At 38.3% G+C, this 15,233-nt stretch overlaps 1 protein-coding gene across 1 annotated transcript in view; it reads left to right on the top strand.

Moving 5' to 3' along the window:
- GARNL3 (GTPase activating Rap/RanGAP domain like 3) overlaps positions 1 to 14,609 on the top strand; it is a 47,513-nt gene extending 32,904 nt beyond the window's left edge. Inside the window, exons 22-28 of the mRNA XM_072883464.1 lie at positions 2,446 to 2,512; positions 4,536 to 4,643; positions 5,081 to 5,199; positions 5,626 to 5,761; positions 6,899 to 7,108; positions 7,422 to 7,533; positions 8,298 to 14,609. Coding sequence (XP_072739565.1) covers positions 2,446 to 2,512; positions 4,536 to 4,643; positions 5,081 to 5,199; positions 5,626 to 5,761; positions 6,899 to 7,108; positions 7,422 to 7,533; positions 8,298 to 8,454 — 909 coding nt within the window. The 3' untranslated portion in view covers positions 8,455 to 14,609. The remainder of the gene's footprint in view (positions 1 to 2,445; positions 2,513 to 4,535; positions 4,644 to 5,080; positions 5,200 to 5,625; positions 5,762 to 6,898; positions 7,109 to 7,421; positions 7,534 to 8,297) is intronic.
- The last annotated feature ends 624 nt before the right edge of the window (positions 14,610 to 15,233 follow it).

Consider the following 15,233-nt stretch of genomic DNA (forward strand, 5'->3'; position numbering starts at 1 on the left):
GAACATAATTTCTTGCAGACTCAGTGCATCCTTTGCTGACCTCCTGAGAGCATAACTTTTGGAGAACCTCATGTCTCTTACTTTTCAATTCTGTAGCCTCTGCTTTAGGGCACTCTCAGATACTTGTTCCTTTTGGGATACGTGATAATAATCACTCCCAAGAGGGTAGTTATAAGGTATGACATGTTAGGAAAGAGCCTGTGTTTCAGGCTCTGGAATATCACTGTCAGCATGAATTCATTTTTCTCCATTGTTAGTTAATAGTTTGCTTTTTGCTTTTTCTTTGTGGTCTCAGTGTTTTATTGTTTAAGAAATTGCAGCAAAATAACTTCAGTTGTTGGCCACCAGTATCTCATTCATATTTGCCTATTTGCGTGTGCTAAGGCTAAAATTTTTACACGTAGCTTTTAGTTCTAATAAAGAAACTGCTGCCCAGTCAACTAGTAAATTAACTGAATCTTTATAACTAGGACATAGGGTTGGGATTTAAGCAAATGTCCTGATTTTCAGAAAAGAGCTCCGGTATTTCCTGCTGCTGGGGAAGATAATGATCTTCAGCATCTCTGATAATCAGATAACTTTAATTGTTTCCAAATATGGATGTGGATGTATAGCTTTAGACCAAAAAAAAGGAAGATTTTGCACAGTTAATCTTTTTTTGCTGTTTTTAACTGACTCTTTTCCTCATAATGAGATAAGGGACCACTCTTTTCATTTGATGGTTCTTGTTGATAGGTTATTTTGTTTTTAAATCATCTGTATTTTTATTCAGATCTGATGATGAAGAGGTTTGGTACTCGTAGCATGGGCGATACAGTCTAAGCTTCTCCACAGCACTGGAAATCTGTCTTAATCTGGACAAGGAGGAACTACAAGTAAAGAATGGGGATGGAGAAGTACACTACCACCACCACCACCCTCCTCCCCCCCCGTTCCTCTTCTCCCCAGGAATCCTTATTTCCTTTGAGAACACAAGCAAAGCAGACAATTAATACGAGCTGAGCCAGTGATTTTTGTGATGTTGAAATGGAACACCAAATTACGTCCACGGGTAACAGAGCAGAAATGGCTTTCAGTCACTACAAAGGATGGGTCAAAATGAGTTTGGTATAGATAGATAAACTTCCAGGTCTCTTTAACAGTTCTTGACCTATATAGTAATCTTAAATCCAGAGGTGAACATCTAGCTTACTGTACAAAGGGAAGTCAAAGAACTGCTGTTCATGGAATTGGTCTCCAACCCCTCTCCCTGCCCTGTAGTAAATGTTGTGGTCTGGGAAGCATTTGTCTAATGTTATCTTATGTATTTCACTAATAAGGTCTAATTTCTTGAACAGATACCCTACTTTTTTATGGCTGTTTTGGGTTTTTTAATCTAACTGTAAAAGGCAAATAAAGAGTCAAAATATGAGAATTATGTAGCCTATGCTATTGTCGTGGTTTAACCCCAGCCAGCAACTGAGCATCACCCAGCCGCTGACTCACTCCCCCCGGTCGGATGAGGGAGAGAATCAGAAGAGTAAAAGTGAGAAAACTCGTGGGTTGAGATCTCCAGGAAAGCAGGGCTCCATCACACGTAACGGTTACTTGGGAAGACAAACACCATCACTCCAAACGTCCCCCCCTTCCTTCTTCTTCCCCATCTTTATATACTGAGCATGACATCATATGGTATGGAATAGCCCTTTGGCCAGTTTGGATCAACTGTCCTGGCTGTGCCCCCTCCCAACTTCTTGTGCACCTGGCAGAGCATGGGAAGCTGAGAAGTCCTTGACTAGTGCAGCAACAACTAAAACATCAGTGTGTTATAAACACTGTTTTCAGCACAAATCCAAAACATAGCCCCATACTAGCTACTATAAAGAAAATTAACTCCATCCCAGCCAAAACCAGCACAGCTGTGTAAAAAATACTGTGGTTTATCCAGCATTGGTTCTCAGTGTCTAAATTCAGCCTATTCAGTAATCCTTAAGTACATCCCTATCGACCTCTGTAAGTATTAGTGGTTTTGAACCAGTAATTGGTGTGTCTGATCTTTCTGCTAGTCATGAGGTGTAATGGAGCTTTTTGGATTTCACTTTTTGAAAAGAATTGTTATTTTTAGCATATCATGTTGATTCACAGCTGTCCTGAAATCACCCCATTTCCCAAAATTTGTATTGCCAAATAAGTTATATTAGTAAGTTTTTATTGCTTTATACTGTGGGTGTGGTGTTGAATGTTCGGTACTGTACAGAAATTAATACAAAAGAAATTGATTTCTATCCTGAGAGCATCCTGAAAATTAATCACAAAAGAGGCTGCATTTCAAAAATGACTTTTTTTTCCTTTTTTTTCTTTTATCTGTAGTTGTGCACTCTCCCAACTGATTGTATTGCTTGTTAGTCAAAACCTGGCTGTAATACCTCAGTATCCTCTGCTTGTTCATTACCCTTATCATTGCAGGTTAATTTTGTGGCAGCTATTGATGTATATGAAGATGGTGAAGCTGGTCTACTGTTGTGTTATAACTGTAAGTATTTAGGGAAGACTGAAAATGGTAATATTCAATCTGCATATGTAATTATTTTTTCATTGGAGTCTAGATCTGTATTTTAAAATAAATTTCAGTGTTTCATGGAAAGTTTTTCAATATAGGTTCTTTTGAATTTAAATGCATATTAGAGAGACTAGAAATTGAAGTATGATTTTATTGCAGGGTGTGTTGAATTTGGACATACTAGCTGTTAGGTTTTCATTTCAGCCATATAGATGTGTATCTATATATTTATAGATGTTACCACCTTACAAAAGTCCTATTTCTTCAGATCTAGCTCATTCTTTAGGTAGTTACATGCTTACTAGGTGTTTTCAAGACATGTACAATTTAGCATTCCACCCCTTTTTCCTCTTGTGCTGCCCCATTCTGTCTTTGTGCTTTTTTTCCCCGCCTACTTCTTGGCACAGTTGCATTATTTCATTGTAATTCTCTCAATCTCCTTTTATAAAACGGCCTTGGATATAACATGCATATCCTCTTCTCTGCAGTACACAGGTACTTTTTCTTCTGATCCTCATGAAAATAGAAGCTCTTAGCATGAAGCAGCCTTTATGAGGCAACGCTGAAGGACAAGGCATGGCTTTCTGTGTTGCAGAAGGCGTGTCCTATTTGCATCTCCAAAGGGAACATTGGTGGAGACAGGATAGATACACCTACGTTCCAGCACTGGCTATCAGATTGGTACCATGGAGCAAGTTTTAAGTGTCTCTAAACTATATCTTTCTATGCTTTGTGAGGCCTTATTGGTTCTGGTAGCTTGCCGGATCCTACCTGGTTCTGGTTCACTTAGCACTGCTTCAGAACTAAAAAGCTATCTGACAGAGCATAGTGAATTCCCACCTATATTTCTCCACAGAATCAGTTCCCCTCTAGTCGATCCATCGCTTAGCCAAAGCTAACAAACTTAGCTGATCTTGAAGTTACAATAAGGGTGCTGTGCAGGCTTGCAGCAACTTGAATTCCTATTTCTAGGACAGTGTCACAGGGAAACCTACATTTGTTCTGTAGAGAGTTTTATAATTCTGAAAGTATCATCATAGAACAAATATGAAAACACAGGATTTGGCAGTGTCTTAAGTTTGTATTTAGAAAAAGACCTCTAATACATTTCTGGATATAAGCTTTGATTCAGTCTAAGGACATCCATTACAGGAAAAAAATAGAATTTTGCTGAAAAAACAGAAAAGAGCTGGAAGCAGCACGTATTTGAGAGGGTCACAGATGTTTACCTGCAGGCCTCAGTACACTCATATGAGCTTGTCAAGAAAAAAAGATGATTGCAATTGCATCTTGTTTTTAAGCTTTCTTATTGTTTGCTGATATGACTTCTCAAGTCCTGAACTTTAATAGATGTTTGATCAGCACTAGTGCATGTGTTTAAAGAAAAATCTGTTGGTATGGAAGTTTAAGTTCCCCATTATCTCGATCTATCAAATTAAAAATTCAGAATTGCATTGCCAGTAAGAAGCTGTATAAGCCAGCATTCATGTCTGACTTGTAGAAAGACTTAATTTCAGAATCAGTGGACTTACAGCAGCTAAGAAGTAGGTTCACAAGTCATATGATTGATGAAACTTTGGTGTCTGTAATATCCTATGTGTATAATAACAGTCTTCAAAGAAGGTAAACTGTGCTAGCGTATGGCTGCTTGAAGGGCAGAGAGATACAGTTCTGCTGACACTGCTTTCTGAATTTTTCTTGCCTGTTCCTCTATCCACAGACAAGGTAAGGAAATGGTAACTGTTGAAACAGAGTAATACTTACTTTGTGAAATATGACAACTTATTAAAATGTAGGTCTTTTGTTTTGATCTTTCACATGCTGGGTTCACGGAAGAAGTACACCTCCCTTGTCTGTTTAGATATGGAGAGACTTCTGCATAACTGTTTGATTATTTATATAATGCCCACACTTCTGCAAAATCTGCCTATAAAGTTGGTATTTGTCACTTGCAGTGTAAGGTGATGGATGCTTCTTTTTTCTTTTTTTGTTACAGATGTTTGCCAATACAGAAAAGTATATCCTTTCAATGGAGGTTCTCCACTGATCCAGCCATCAGCTTATGACTTCCACTTCAGCTGGAATCAAGTTCCTTATGCTGTTGGTAAGAAAATATCTCTTTTTACTAGATGGCTGTTTTTTCATTACCATTTAGACTTGCACTTGGCTGTTAGTGGAATTACAGTATACGTGGTAGGAATAGCATGTTACATTCATGATGCCGCTTTAGCTAAGTTTCTGCATATGATAATTTTAAAAACTGGAGCCTTGGTGCCAAGTTCTTCCTTTGCTGAACTTTTTTTCCTTTCTCTTTTTTCTGTTTTTCATTTTCCATTCAGTCTACATTCTGCCAGGCATGGAGAGTGAAGTTTTCTTCAGGCTTGATGTAGCTCAATGTCCATCAGTATGTTAGCCAAGCCTTTTCATAGGAAAGGGAGATTCCAGAAGAGGTCAGATACTCAAGAACAGTTTTCATGGAGCATCCCAGAAACATTTACATTAACCATTTTTCCTTGCCAAATAATTTTTGTTTCATTGCAGTCTGTGCTTTCCCTTATATCCTTGCCTTCACTACTGATTCCATTGAGATCCGATTAGTGGTGAATGGGAACTTAGTTCACACAGCAGTGGTGCCTGAGCTTCAACTTGTAGCATCAAGGGTAAGACACAGGAAAATCATGTTTGACTATGTCTGTGATATGTTGGAATCTAATTGACATAAAAAGTTGCTGCAGCCAAAAACCAAACCAGCCAATACTGAAACATGTGCTACTTGATCTGTGGTAACTGTTCACCTGTGTGCTTTTAGTTTATATCAGGTACAAAGAGAATCAGAATTGATCTCACTGTCCTTTATTGCTCACAGTAATGCAGATCTGAGATACTTGACTGTTTATGGGGCAAATGCTATCTTCAGCATCACAAATGTTCCCTCCACTTACAGTGGGATAACCTTTCCATGACCAACCCTAGCAGCTGTACAGCAATAGTGGTAATAGAACATAGTGGACAAACATTTGAGCTCTTATTCAGAAGATGGTTAAGAAAGTCTCACTGTACTAATGATGAGTTATTTGTCATTTCAGTCAGATATTTATTTTAAAGCTACTGCTGCAGTAAGTGGATCATCTGACAGCAGCTCTAAGGAAATGAGTTCAAGGAGTTCTCCTCAAACACCGACAGCTTATGAAATGCCAGAATGTCCTCTTTCTTCTCTAGAAGGTAACATGGTTTCCAGGCAGCTTGAATAACGATCTCTGATCATTCCAACAGCTATCACATCCCAGTGCAGCGGATCTTTAGTAAGATGAAATTGATCAGGTGAAGATTTTGAGTTCCTAGCTGAGAGTCTGGAAGATAGAGATTTTCTAATTATCCACAGATATGAAGCAACTGGCTGAGCTTTTGCCCCATAGTAGCTCTTCTGAATGCATGGTAGCACTGTTTTGAAGAAATAATTTCTCTAGGAGAGGAGGAATTAAGCTTCAGTAGCTTGATGACTCTTGGGCAATATGGCCAAGACTAATAATGCAAAAAGAGATATAAAATGATGGGAAAACTTGAGATTTCACGTGCGCCGTTCCTTTCATTTAAGAAAAGCTAAGCTACCACTGAATGGTTAAAGCTCTTTTGCAAAGTGGAAGTAAGAACAAGTTCTAGCCTCGAAAGGGTTTGCACAGTCAATTTAGTGTAATGTGATCTGTTAACAATCAGTCTATAGGGGAACAATAATGGAGAAACAAGGGAACATCAACTAGATAATGCAAGATGTATGTATATCTTCCTCACTTAAATCTGCTGCTCCACTGTGGGCAGAAGGGAAAAGGAGAAAGGAATCACAATTTCAGTTTTTAAAAGGCAGTGCTATTTGATGGTAAGTTTGTTTTTGTTTTTGTTTTTTTCTCCTAGGAGTTAGGAAAACGTGGTATTTTATGTCACCTAAGAAGAGGAGCCATAATTTAAACCACTTGGGATCCAGGCTCCACTATACTTGCAACATAATAAAATACATGGGGAATATTGCACAGAGTGTACAGTCATGGTGTAATAGTCAGAATACCAGCCTCAGGACATGTAAATTTACTTCCTGGTCCCACTGCTGATTCATCACATCGCCAAGAGTCAATCTTCTTTTTCTCTCTAAGTCAAATTGCAAGTCTGCACAATGTGGTTGTATTTCTTCCTCCTCCTAGCCTGTTTATATTGAAAGATCTGTGGGGCAAGAAAGATCTTTGTTATTTGGGTTAAAAAGCACCCAGCACAACGAGTATAAATTTTCAGTATAACTTTTCATCTGGAAGTATTAAGAACTGATTCTATTGTGAAAGTGTCACATTCTTTTTTCCTTCTGTGTTTCAGGTGAAGTTCCATGCAAAAACCTGTACAAAATTCCTCTCAGTAATCTGGTTGGGCGAAGCATTGAACGACCTCTGAAGTCACCTTTGGCTCCCAAGGTCATCACTACTACAACATCCAGTGGGATTGCCTCTCTTCCAGTTACTCACTCACTATCCTTATCTCGTATGGAAATTAAAGAAATTGCAAGCAGAACACGTAAAGAATTGCTGGGTAAACTCTCCTCATTCTTCAGTGTACATATCAATTGCCAAGTACATGATTTCTAATCTTTGGACCATTGTGGTCAGGTTTGTAACATGCAACCAGTATTCATAAATAAGTAGTATAAACAAACAAATGAAACTGTGAGAAAACATTGTTTGCAAATAGTCCAGCCAGCATCTGATCACATTTAACGTGACCATATTCTAAGCCAGGTAGAAACTTTTTAGATAATAATGGAGACCAGTGACAGATACCTTAACATTTTTATGAATGCTTTATTTTCTGTTGAGAGTATTAAGTCTTTTATTCCTTTATTGAGGCCTCTTGGATGAGCCTATACCCAAGACAGACAGTGCACAGAAGCAAAAAAAGGTTCCTCGAAGACAGTCAGACCCCAAACAGGGAGCAGTAAGATCAACTAGTAGTGACAGGTAAATATACTGGCTTTAGAAAAGAACCTAAGTTAGACTGTAAATGTTTTCAGAATGGATTGGTTTTCAGCCTGTTCATGCTTATCTCAGTTGGCAAGGGACTGACTGAGACCTTTGTATAGCAATGTGAATTTCATGCTAATGTGTTTGTTAGAGTATCTGAATACTATAAGTACTGAAACGATTATACTTTTTGCTAAAGACATGTTAATGAGCAAAGCAAGACTACATGGGATTTTGTGAGGACCTGCTGCAGTTGAGCCTGTCATTAGGATTTGGACTACTAGATCTGCACTGTGCAGGCTCACTTGCCGCTTTCTTCGTATGCTCTTGTGTTGCTATTTCCAGAATAAATTTTGTGAAGAAACACCATAGCATTTGTCTGTTCGGCTCTGCTTACCTGACCCCACTGCCATTCTCTTGTTTTCACTGTTTTCATAACCTACGTTTGTGTAGAGTAGTGGCAGAATTCAGCCAAGATAGGGTAGACCAACATTAACAAAACAAACAAAAAAATCTGCTGCAATGTAAAACCATATTTGATTTATTTCACTATTTGGAAATTATTTGGGCGGGGGGCTTCATTAACATGCCTTTTGATTTTCAGTAGAGTAAAACATGCCTTTTGATTTTCAGAGAGAAACTCGGTTTTAATGGTCTGTCTCTGTCTTTAGGATAACTTGATTGAATCTAGAAATAGCCATTGATCCTACTTGCCCTGATCTGTGTATTTTCTTTAGTAACTTTTGTCTTCCTCTTTGCAGGATAATCTCAAGCTCTTTTGAAAGCTATTCTGAAGGACGTCATCTTTCCACTAGTTCAGATCCCGATACTTTAGCAAACAGGGAGGAGAGCTCACCATCTAGCTATCCATTTCAGCTGATTTCTTTATATGATGAAGACATCATTGACTTGAAGTGAAGACAGTCTTAAAACCTTTCTTCCTTACTTCACATTTTCTTACAAATCTGTGAGCTCTATGGGAATGTCACAAACACTGCTTCTAGTGGTAAAATGTGGCTGGAAGTATTGGTGATTAATCTTTATAGAACCCATGTTGTTCTGACTAGCTCAGCCTGATTTGGTGACGCTTATATCTTTGACATAGGTATGTTTTCTTTTCTCAGTTAATGAACCATTACTTTTTGTGGCATTCTATAACAGTAGGTAATCAATGAGAGACTCAGACTGAAACTGAAGTAAATAAAAAGTATTACTTGTTCTGAGCTTCTTATAATTTGAAGTACCTGAATGACGTTCAGCTAAGTTAATCACTGTCATTCCTATCAGGAGTTGTTTTACAACAGCGTATGCCATGTGGGAAGAGAATTTTATAACATAAATCGCTCCTTTTGGTTTTTCAGTCTTTAAAAAAACCAAACAAAACAACAACAACAACAAAAGGCTTGCAAGCCTTTTTTGGCAAGGTCTTTCCAAACAGTGCAGTCTGTCATTGAAATGATGCAGCTGTGGTATGCTCACTGAAGAATCAAGGATGTGCTATAAAGATCAATTAAGATATGAAGATGCCACTTGCTTTGCTCTGGCCTGTCCATGCACATTTTTTAGAGAAACTTGAAAACTGTTTTGGCATTAAGAATCCTTGAGCAGAGAGACTTTTTATAGAAAACACAAACTTTCAAAATATTCCTTAAGAATTTGAAGTTAAAAAAACCAACCAAACAAACAAACAAAAAAACCCCAAACCAACAGTATTTCTCCATCTACTGGAAAACTGTTATTGTAGTGCACCTACAGTCTTTCCCATTACAGGCAGAAGAGCCAACCCCCAATTTTCTTTCTGGCTACACAAAGACTCCTATGCAGGCATCAGCATTAGCTGTTGTCTGCTCTTGCACCAACAGTATAAGTCATTATTCCAGATAATCATATTTTTCTAACTGGATCCAGACTGAAATTTCACTGCTAAGAAGCTAGTTTTCTATGATGAAATAGTCATCTTAGATCTTCTGTTATGTTAAAGGACAGGGTTTCATGTTTAAACTTGATTATTTTTTAACCCTTTCCCCTATGACAAAAATCGTCTTTAAACAGTATTTTGAAAGGGTGTTGGTTTTTGGGGGTGTTTTCTGGTTTGGTTTGGGTTGGGTTGGGTTTTTTTTCCATGAAAGCGTGATGCTTCCAGGCCTTTTATATATTAAGAGTTGAGCTTTATTAGTAAGTATTTCTTGTTTTATATATAGAAATACTTCTGTATCCTTGATTTTATTTCGTAATACCATTCACATGTCATGATTTCACTTTCTGTCCAAGCATGACCATCTGGACATGTGTGCCTTTTGCTTCGGTCTGTCTGAATGTAAAACTGTTTTTGCAAAGTATTTTTTGCCCAGTTTATCGTATATAATGGCTTAATTGCTCCACCTAAGAAAATATGCAAGGCCTTATCTGAAAGGATCATTTCTTACTCTCAACTGGAGTGGCCAATCACGGAAAGAAGCAATATTTTCAACAGTAATTACTCTAGGAGCAGAAGCAGTATTAACCAGTGGCTACTATTATTTTAGTATTTTTGCACCTATAGATGTGTGGGGTGAACCTTAATAAGCATCTAAAAGGAAGTGCCAGCTCAAAGTCTTTGCAAGAGCTTGTAATTCCTTTTGAGAATGTTATTTCCAGAGATTGTGTTAGTTTACCCTGTCCTATTTATCTGGGCAGCTAAGGTTTAAAAAAATCAATCTGCAAGTATCATGTGGTGATTATTGTCCTGGAAGTTGTAAACACTTCTGTGGACTTACTGAATCCATTTTAGGGAGCACTGCTTGCACTTAGGTATTTTTAGAAAGCAAAAGCACCACCTTTTTCCATAAACAGATTTCTTGATGTACTATTTCATTTCTGTTATGTGGGTGGTTTTGAAGACTGTACCAGTGTGTTGCAAAACTGGGGCTTTAGTTAAAAGACTATTTTAACTTTGCTTTGCACCGTTAGGATATCAGATTTTAAATATATTGCAGATGTTCACCTGTGCTATTCTAGCATGATTTAACACGACTAAACCATAGATCGATAGCAGTTGAAGCAATATATGAAGATTTTAAAACTTGTTTTGAAGACCCTGAACAAACACATATTTAGGTATCCTGAAAGACAAGCCTTAGCGATGGAGCACTAGGGGAGATCAAGAAGAATGAGGAAAGCTTGACAGAAAGCTTGACCACTGGCTATGATGGTAGTCAGGATGCATATAGATGTGGCATTTGTATCATAACCAAGACATGATTACAGAAAGAGGGGCCATAAAGCAAGAGTTACTTTCTTTAACCAGAGCCACAGCAGTGGCTATAAAGTATTGCCATAAAGTAAGAGAGAATGTGCGTGAGAACCTTTGAAGGTCTGCCTGTAATCACAGCATTGATGACATTTAGCAAATACTAACAAACAGCAAAAAGACTGTAAGGAGTACAAATTAAATTTGATTGCTTAAGCTAGACAAAACCAGATCAGACTAGTTTCATGGTGCTTATCTGGAACAGGATGTTGGTATAGTTTGAAGAGGGAAGCCCAGCAACTGCCTCCGCCCCACCTCCCACCTGAATTTTATGCTATAGCTTGACTTTACGGGTTAGGTGCAAGCTGTTAATGCAGGTCACAATGGGAACTACCAGACCTAACAGACTATTACTCATATAGGACAGGAAGGGTCTGAACCCTGGAAAAAAATTACCTGTCTTAATTCCTAATGTGTGCAAGTAAGTGCCTTAACAAGGCTGCCACTTCTTGAGTTTTTGCTTCTGTAATTAATCAGCGTGTCTTGCAGGGCTGTAGGGATAATATTAGACCTAGCAAAAGAAGTTGGGAGGGATCAGGCAACATTAGTTTGGTTTATATGACACCTCGAGATGGTAGCTGAGGCTTTAGGGTCATGTATATGTAGTTTACTACCTACAGTAAGTACGAGAGCAGCCCAGAGTATAGGTAGAAGGCAGAGAACATGGTAATAATCTTGCAGTTTTGTTTGACACAAGCCACAAGAACCAAATTCTGTGAAGGTCTTTATCACATTTATTGTATCAAAAGACAAAATATCACACAATAATGTGAAACTGCTGGCACAACTGGACAAATATCCACTGTACCAGGATGTGGTGTCTGTGGGCTCTTAACAGTCTTATCAGACCGCCATGAGTTACATGCCTCTTAGTGTGATGAGTTGGCATCCTTTGAACTAGCTTCTAGCCATTGTTTCTCTCAAAATATTGTCTTAGATCCATACCATTCAGACTGCTAATTAAAATCAAAACAAAAGCCAACTGGTGGTATTGATATATAAGCTATTGTGCATAATTTATAAAGGGCAAGGTTTTTATATATCTGTGCAACCTCTCCTACTTCAGACCAGTGTCAGATGACAAGCCTTGGTGGAAGGCTGCTGGGATGGACAGCTATATTGTCATTCACTCCACCCTTAAAGCCATGTTGTTTCCCTTCTGCTTTTCCAGCATTTGCATGCATCTATTCATTAAAACTTAGAAAGTAGTCTTGGGCGCAAATTGTAGCCATGTCCACCCTAAGCACAAGGCTTCCTGCTTTCACATCTTACGTTAAAGCTGCCTTTAGCCTGCATTCTTGGTGTTGGCTAACCATCCCATGGATGAGAGAAAAGATAAATCTTTGAATCTACAGCTATGTAAGATGGATGTTGTTCTAATAGAGAGGAATACTGAAAAAACTTGCTACAGAGGGATGGAAGAAATTCTTTCCATGAAGGAAGAGTTGTTACCAAGTTGAACACTTGCTATCAAGCTAAGCTCAACTGAAGGCCCATTCTGGATTCATAACAGATAAGTTTCTGCAAGAAATGTTTTCTATCCCAACATGCTGGATTTGTTGGAGGAGGCAGGGCTCTCTTAACCCCTTCTGGGTAATGGTTTTGTCATCACTTCAGCGCTGTGCCTTAGTCTGACTGAATTATAGGACTGTCATTTACTTTGGTGCAAGCATTATACTGTACAGACAGTTAATTTAGAATGTACTTGTGCATCCTCACCAGCATGGGTAATGACGCATGGAATCACAGAATAGTTGAGGTTGGAAGGGACCACTGCAGATCATCTAGTCCAGTACCCACATCCATGCACCTCCATTCAAAGCAGCATCAGTGTCAGGCTGTTCAGTGCCACATTGTTGCATTTTGAGTCTATTCAAAATGAGGTCCAGCATTTTGACCTACTCATCATCTTTGTCCTGCATTTGCATTACAGCATGCATATAAACCATCACCACAGCTGTGAAGTGTGACTAGGACTCAAGAGCCCCGAGACACATGAGCTAAGTTAATTAATTCTGTCACACACACAGACATAACGTGCAGCTCTTAAGGCTGAGGTTTTGATGAGCCCTTCCCAAGGTCTGTACAGTTTGGGCTTTAGGAACTGTTGCAAACTGATGATCGTTTTTGTCCAGCTCTTTCTTCTAGTGGCAATGCAGTACCTGTAAACTTTATAAATGAAAGAAACAAAATGCTTCCTTCTAAGGAGAGCTAAAGGCCCACATGCAATTTGAAAGGGCTAGGTGCTATATGTATGGATACCTTCAGTTTCCTGATTTGCAAGGAACAAGTAGGGCCTGTTCTGATTACAATTCTTTCCTGGTTTGGGGCTGTGGTGGGTTTGGTTTGGTTTGGTTTCTTGGGGGTTGGGGGTGGTATTTTTTGTTGTTTGCTTGGTTTTTGCGATGCATAACATACAGCATGCAAGTAGCACCCAGAATGAATAGCAGGTTTGCTATCTGCCTTCATGTGACTATTTCTATACACGTGCAAGCATTTGTAATTGCTTGGCAGATTAAAATTAAAATATATGGGTTTGGGGTTTTTTTTAGTACTAGGCCAGTCAACTGAATAAATATTTGAACAGTTCTTAATAGGGCAGGGGACAGGTAGCACCCACATGAAGCGTAACACTATTACATAACCGTTACATATGGTCAAGGTTGCTGCTCCTGACACTTTTTGCTGTTCTACGTGTATTTGACCCACAGATTCAAGCTCATGTGTGTTTTCCTAAAGGTGTGGATGTGTAACTTCCACTGCTTGCAGATGGAACAGCTTTCCCAGAGCTGTTGGCTTAGTCTGCATTTGCAATACATTAATATATATACATATGTATGTATGTATATACATATATGTGTATATATTTGTAATTTCTACCACAAGTTTTAAGGGATTAAAAGTCCTAAGCATATATAGGAATCTAAAGTAATATGGTCTTATGGGGGGGGGAATCCCATCTGCAAGTGATAAGGTATTTCAGAATCATTTTTGTTGCCTTCTGTGTATGAAAATGACTACCATGCTATTGTCATTATTAACAATTTGATGTCATGGTTCATATGCACAGTGCTTACTAATTCTGTTAAAGCAGTTTTTTCTCAGATACATTTAGTCTGATTTTGTGGAGGAATAAATTATACCCTGAGAACCTACTCTTAACAATACAGGACAGCGCATAGGACAGTAGGCAGCAAACATCTCTACTTGCATGCAGGTTAGAAAGTATTTTTACTCTTACTAGTTGAGCACAGCAACTTCACCAGCCTGTATACTCCCTAGCTGCTTCACTTTGTTGCTGACCTGCAACTGACTGACTCCTGTTTGCTATTGGAAATCATGTTATTAGCACATGATTTGAAGAGAAAATTTAAGAGATTATTTTCTGCATATTTATTTATAGTTCTATTAGGTATTTATCTGGTTGAATGGAAAATGTTATGTCTCTAAAGGTTTATGCAAAAAGTGTTATCAACCTGGAATGTCAGTTTTAACTAAGTCTTTGAATGTTAGCAGACTGCTTTGTAATTTAATAATAGCATATTGTTAAGACTGTTGCTAAGTTTGTGATCAAAAACTCTTTATCTACCACTTGTCTTAAATGCCAATGTATTACCATTGTTTTTAATGTCATGTGATAGTGTGTATGGTTTGTGTTTTAGATGTGACATCTAAATAGAAACAGTCCTATCACAGCTGGAACTGTTTTAAGTGCCATTTATCACCTTTGTGAAGGAGTAACAGATGATTTATTCCTTCATAAATAAACAAACCATAAATTTGACCTCACTTCTTTCTTTCACACATGCAGAACTAATGGCTTTTCCAAATTTGGTTCATCAGACAAGAAATTAAAAAGACAGGAGGTAGTACACTATTGCAGACAGCTCTAGATTACTGTTTCCATTTGAGTTCTCTAGAAATTGTTTCAGAGATGTCAGTCATTTAAGTGCTATATCATACCCGTGACATTGGTGTTTGTGTCTTAAGCATTACCCATCTTTGACAAGAACTATAATCCAGCATTGGTTTGTGTTTCCAGGCATCTTTTAGACTTACAGAGACCTGCTCCAGGTCTCTCCAATTTACCCTTTAAATTAACACTACAAAAGACAGTTTTTCTCCTTTTCTGGCTAAGAGTATATTCTCACTGGCTCCAAGACCTTGTAATTCCTTTTGAAAAAGCAATACTCTTTCCTGAATTCTAAAGTGCATTCTCCTAAGAGCTACAACCCTTCTTCTTGTGATTTAAATGCATTCCTAGCCAACCTGACAGGAATAGGAAAAATAATGCCAACTTAACACTAACACCCATAAAAGCCAAGCATTCATCTCCAGGTGGGACCACGACTTATTCCATGGTCAGGCATCCCAGAAATAGTAGCAGCAACACAAAAGTAAAGTACTG

Source organism: Ciconia boyciana, chromosome 18 (genome assembly GCF_034638445.1).
Source record: "Ciconia boyciana chromosome 18, ASM3463844v1, whole genome shotgun sequence".
Taxonomy (NCBI): domain Eukaryota; kingdom Metazoa; phylum Chordata; class Aves; order Ciconiiformes; family Ciconiidae; genus Ciconia; species Ciconia boyciana.